This window comes from Epinephelus moara, chromosome 19, assembly GCF_006386435.1.
Source record: "Epinephelus moara isolate mb chromosome 19, YSFRI_EMoa_1.0, whole genome shotgun sequence".
NCBI classification, from domain to species: Eukaryota; Metazoa; Chordata; class Actinopteri; order Perciformes; family Serranidae; genus Epinephelus; species Epinephelus moara.
Genome location: NC_065524.1, coordinates 22469644 through 22475509, shown reverse-complemented (window position 1 = coordinate 22475509; position 5866 = coordinate 22469644). Strand labels below are relative to the sequence as shown.

The window sequence follows — 5866 nt, the reverse complement described above, 5'->3', positions numbered from 1 at the left end:
ATTTGCATATTAGCTAAATATTTAGTTTCACCCAGAACATTTAGATTTAACATTTAACATTTAGATTTAGCATTTAGATTTAACATTTAGATTTAGATTTAACATTTAGATTTAGATTTAGATTTAGATTTAGCATATAGATTTAATATTTAGATTTAATATTTAACATTTAGGTGCCACATTTAATATTTAGATTTAACTATTTGATATATTTCTAAGTTAACAAATATTGCTGTAAATGTGGTAAAAGGTGACGTTAAAAAATTCACAATACTTTTTTAAACATTGTTTGAAGCTAAATGTGGCAAAATGTTGATGTTATTTTCAGCGTGAGACACTTTACAAACGGCACCCCATACGAGTATAACAAAAATATTTGGTTAGGCTTAAGGAAAGATCATGATTTGACTTAAAATACCCGCTTTTTTCACTACAATCTTGATTGGAAATGTCCTGACATGTCCTTTAAAAAATACCCAGTCATGTTGCCATAGTTTCACGAAGGTTTAGGAACATAAACTAGGCTTCTTATTAATGGTTAGAAAAAGATCATAGTTTGGCTTTCAATAAGTGCTTTAATTGCCACAATCCCAGCTGGAAAAGTCCAAAACTGTTGTCAAAAAGCATCCACTTTTGTAAGAACTAAACAGTGGTGCTCCGGTCTACTGCCTGGCAGCTGTCTCCTAGGTGTCACGCCATCCACTAGCCCCTCCTCCTCTGTATGTCAACCTCAGTTTGTTTACATGTAATCTGTACTAGGTCACTTTGATACGTACGAGATGTGCAAATGTACCGTATGCCAACATTCTCCTCTGGCAACTTGGCTGAGCATCTGATTTTAAAAGAACCAGTCATGAGCTTTCACAAAATGATGCCATCCAAGAGAAAGGTTTATACATTCTCAGAAAGAAGATCATGAAGGTGTACACTCAATCATAATCAGTATTAAATCAGTGTTAAATGTTCAAGACTGTTCAAGGAAAATCATGGCTGTCAGTTGCATGCATATGGTAAATCTGAATTAAATTTAAAAAAGTCCCCTCATATTTACAGGTTCCTGATCCAGCCTGCATCTGGGATCATCTACACCCAGCCGTGGGCGAGCCTGGACGCAGAGGTGAGGTCCAAGTATAACTTCTATGTGAAGGCAGAGGACGCAGAAGGAAAGTACAGCCTCGCTGAGGTCTTTGTGACTGTGTTGGACCTGAACGACCACCCACCTGAATTCAATGATAACTTCCTTGAGACAACTATGGTGATTGGAGCACCAGTGAAAATAGAGGTATTTGCCTTTTGTGATTTATCATGTTGGATGAAGTAAAGCTCAAGAATGAAGTCAATACTATGATGTTTATCTTTATCTACACAGGCTGTAGATGATGATGCGGAAGTGCCCAACAATGTCATCGAGTATGCCATCATGAAAGCTGAGCCAGACAACAACATCTTTGACATTAACGCTGACACGGGGGAGATCATGCTCAAGTCCTACATCAAATCAATGGCCATCATTCAGAACATCACCAAGCAGAGAGACTGCACCTGGTCGCTGGTAGTGCAGGCCCGTGACCGAGGCCAGCCGTCCTTCAGCACCACTGCGGTCGTCAAGATCGACATCACTGAGGCTGTAAGTTGCAAGAAAGTAGTTGGATGTCAGTCAAACCCATTTGAAGGATAATATCTATTTATGATGAATTACACTGATTTTTCAGAAGTTATACACTTTCATAAATGAAAAAATAAGAGTGTGCAAAGTTGCAACTGTAAGTATAACGTGTGACTGCTGATTCACTTCATATTCCAGTTACCTTTTTCTATCACAGCCTGATCGTCAGAAGAAAATAACAGCTTTGTATGTTTCTGCAAACCACAGATTCATTCCATTTGTATGTTTGATACGTATCATATAATTTCTAAAGTGATTTGCAACACACTCTCACTCTGACCTCGTCAAATATCAGTGTTTGATCATGGGCTTTCCACGTCCAGATACGACATGAAAGGTACCCTGAGTGCGTTGGTTATTTACGTTCTGGGATGCCGTGTCAAGTTATTCCTGTTACATGCATTGTCTTCTTTCAAAATACACAAATACATTTTTACAAGAAATTTACAATTTACATACAGTCTTGCACTACATTCGTACAACACCACGGGTGGTTGAGCTTAGGCAACAAAAAAACATGGTTGGATTTAGGAAAAAACAACAGGTTTTGGCTTTATAATCCTATGGGATACGAACACCACTCTACCAGGGGTAGGTTGGTGTTTGTTGGACCCATCCACCATCCCTCCTGCCTGATCTAAATGGACTTTCACTGCCTTAATTATTGTTCTTGTCAAGCCACGTTTCACCCCGACGCCGCTGAGCACCTTTGTACTATAATAGCAATTGGCCCGTATCATACCTACATTAAAGGACAGGTTTTTTCGTCAGTGTCTGACACCGCAAGTCACTGCCCAAGCATCAGATTTCGATGACTTCGGAGTGAGTCCGGGTTTGTCATTGGGAAGTAGAGGGGATGGCGGATGGTTTTTCACAGAGGCATCACTGTTCCCATGGTGATTGTGCCACCAAAACCGGGTATTTTCAGCCAAAACATGATATTTTCCTAACCATAACCAAGTGGTTTTTGTGCCTAAACCTAACAACAGTGTTGTTGAAACATAACTAAACATAAATTTTCAACATATCTGCTACATAAAAATGTACAAATGTAACATATCAGTAGTTTGCAGAAACATACAATGCCAGCACTCATTCTAGCAACTGGGCTGTCTATCATCGATTTGTAATGCAAGGGAATGATCCAGTGTTGAAACTTCTAATCAATTTGTATGTGGAGGTGCAGCTTTTCTCATCACAGCCCAGACTATCAGGTTCACCAGTTGTTTGCTTCAGTAGCAATTAAAAAACTGTAGTCATAAAAATAAGTATCTTACACAATTGCAATTTGTTTTCAGATCAAATCCAGATTTGTCTCATACTTCCTGGGCCTAAGGAAACGTCCGGGGGCTGTGTTTGGGATTTGTTTGACCCTTGTCACCTTCGCCATTTCAGTGACAATCTTCATTTCGACTGTCATATACTGGAACTCTGTGAAAAAGTCCCGTGTTCAATCTCAGGGCAAGATCAGAAAGATTATAAGGAGGCCTGTGCCATAAATGAAGCTTGCCTTGAGATCACCAGCACAGAAGTACTGTTGTTTTTACTCCGCAGTACCAAGAATTTCTAGCAGTTCATTTTCTAAGGATTTTGTTGTAGAACAAGGCTGTGTCTGTAAAAGAGTACAGGAGCACAATTTTCCCATGTTTTTGATTTAGTACTCACATTAGGACACCACAAACATCACTAGAGTAAACAAATTAGTTCTGCTTTTTTATTTTTCACACAAATCCATACACAGTATTCATACTCAGATGCTGGATGGTCTCAGCAGTGGGTTTCCCAGTCAACCTCTCTGATCTTGTCTTGACAAATTACAAATCAATGGAACAATGAATTTAAGTATACTCGTTGTTTTTATCTTGTTTACTTTGCAAGACATCAAAGAAGCAGTATCAATGCAGTACGTTCGCAGTAATTTATCCCTGGATATTATAGTTTTGTATTTTGCACCTCACATGATATTTTTGGCCAAACGTTGAACACATGCAGTACCACAGTACATACACGGGACAATATTTAGACGTTAATCTTTGTGTGAGCGATTATGACTTGAGTCCCATGGATGTGAATTCTCCCTGTGCTCTTTTACAGACCCAACTCAGTGGGGGGCCTTTGGGATCATTTTTGATGCAGAATAGAAACAAGCCTTTGCAAATCCTAGGCATGCTTGCTGGTGTGATTAGTCTCATGGTCATAGTCACGGTCATCATCTCCACTGCAACATTCATGCGCAACAAAAAGTCCAACCGGATCCTCCCTAACCGCCGAGTAAGGAGGAGGCGGAAGACGCAGCCCTGGAACTTGAAAAACCCCTTTAAGACACCAGAAACTCCCGGAGAGAAATTCCGAGTAGAGGAGGAAGAGCCAGAGCCAGAGCCAGAGCCGGAGGTCATCGTGGAGAATGTCAACTATAACAACAATGTCAACAATGTTGTGAGATACTGGCCTCCGCCGCCGCCGAGTGCCCCATCTCTTCCCCCTCCACCTCCTCCTTACATCCCAGGGGAGAGGCAGTGGGCCGTACCCACCGTCTCTGCAACAGTGGCACCCAAACCCAGAAAGAAGCCAGTGATGAACAGACAGGACACTAAGAACCTAGCACTGGTGTCAGAGCTCAAGATGAAATTGGAGCAGAAGAGGATGCTGAAACATTAGTAGTGCTCGACAAAACAATCTCACCTCAAGGTCCATTTAGTAGCTGTGCCGGAGCTTTCACCACCTTCATCAGCAGATCCAGTCTGCCCAGTTTTAAGAGAAATGTACACATTCAGATTTACATTTTTTCTTCTTCTCATACATGTTGCCATATAGACAAATAGAAAAATAAAACTGAACTCTGAACGAGCATCTTCATCCATCTGAAGACGATGACGATCATGTGATCTGATCAAAAGCTCCAGATCAGACACTAAATGGACCTTGAGGTGAGATTGTTTTGTCAGCTGATGTTTCCAAAGTCAAGAATGAACTGTGAAACTTAATCATTAATAGTGCTTTGTGTGTGTGTGTGTGTGTGTGTGTGTGTGTGTGTGTGTCTGGGGGTGTGTGTGTATGTATGTGTGTGTTTCAAGAAAGATTAAATACACTGAAACAGCTTAATTTCTTGTGTATCAAAAATCTCAGTTTTCATGTGATGGAAAAAAAAATCCCTTCAGGTGTACCATCACTCAGATCATGTCTCCAGTTTATGATGTTTATTTCCAGTTTCTGTGTCATCATGTAACAGATCAATTCCACCTTTTGAACCATTTGTTGACACCCTAGTGGCTTAAAGTTCCTCACCTCACATCCCTTGTCGGGAATGAAGTCATTCCAACTCCAGCAAGCAAGACTGTTTATTTGGAACTCGACCAAGCTCCTTACAGGAGATTTCATGACACTTGAACTGACTAAAGAGATCAGCCGGGGGAAGGGAACCAAAGTGATCACGTTAGGAAGACCTTTAATCCTTCCACGCAGGTGTAAAGCACTGTTTAGACCCCTGTTTCGCAGCAGTCACGATATGTTTATTTCCTGATTGAAAAGACTGCGCTTTTTGTTTACTGCTGTATATTTGGTTGTTTTGTTTGTTTCAATTGGTGTATTTATGTCAAAAAAAAACTGAGGCTGTCAATACACCTGTCAAGATTTTACTACCAATAAAATAACTTCATTTGTAATTTCAGCAGAGGTGAAAGAAGTATCAAGATCATTGTGCTCAAGTAAAAGTAGTAATACTGCACTTTGAAAATACTTTACTTTGGTAAAACCAAAGGAGTGTCAGCAACATCAAATATATAAGTAATCATTACTGCGTGTAGAGTGGCCCCAATCATGGGTGTATTACCGAAGGGCTCAGGGGGCCCCTAAGCCAGAGCCTCTGCATGAAGTCGATGTTATTAATTTTGCATTTCTTGTCAAAGGGCTTACTCATTCATGTCAATAACAGAGCCCCTCCTCATGCACCAAGAGGTGGTACTAATGTAGTAAACAAGGTAGCGATGGTAAACAAGCAAAGAAAAGGTTACCTAGCAAAAGACATTTCTTGCTAAGTAGCGGACATGGCCACATCAAAGAAGCAGAGGAGCCGATGGTGAGGGAAGGGAGAGGGATGACATGCAGCAAAGGGCCATGGGCTGGAATTGAACTTGTGGCCGCTGCGGCAAGGACATTGCGTTTGTGCATGGGACTCTAGCTCTACCCACTGAAGTGCTGCTG

The 5866-nt window shown here is 40.8% G+C and overlaps 1 protein-coding gene across 1 annotated transcript in view; it reads left to right on the top strand.

Annotated features, from left to right (window-relative positions):
- Window positions 1-5281, top strand: part of cdhr1a (cadherin-related family member 1a) — a 17812-nt gene extending 12531 nt beyond the window's left edge. Inside the window, exons 15-17 of the mRNA XM_050071362.1 lie at window positions 1054-1282; window positions 1370-1627; window positions 3761-5281. Coding sequence (XP_049927319.1) covers window positions 1054-1282; window positions 1370-1627; window positions 3761-4324 — 1051 coding nt within the window. The 3' untranslated portion in view covers window positions 4325-5281. The remainder of the gene's footprint in view (window positions 1-1053; window positions 1283-1369; window positions 1628-3760) is intronic.
- Window positions 5282-5866: the final 585 nt, after the last annotated feature.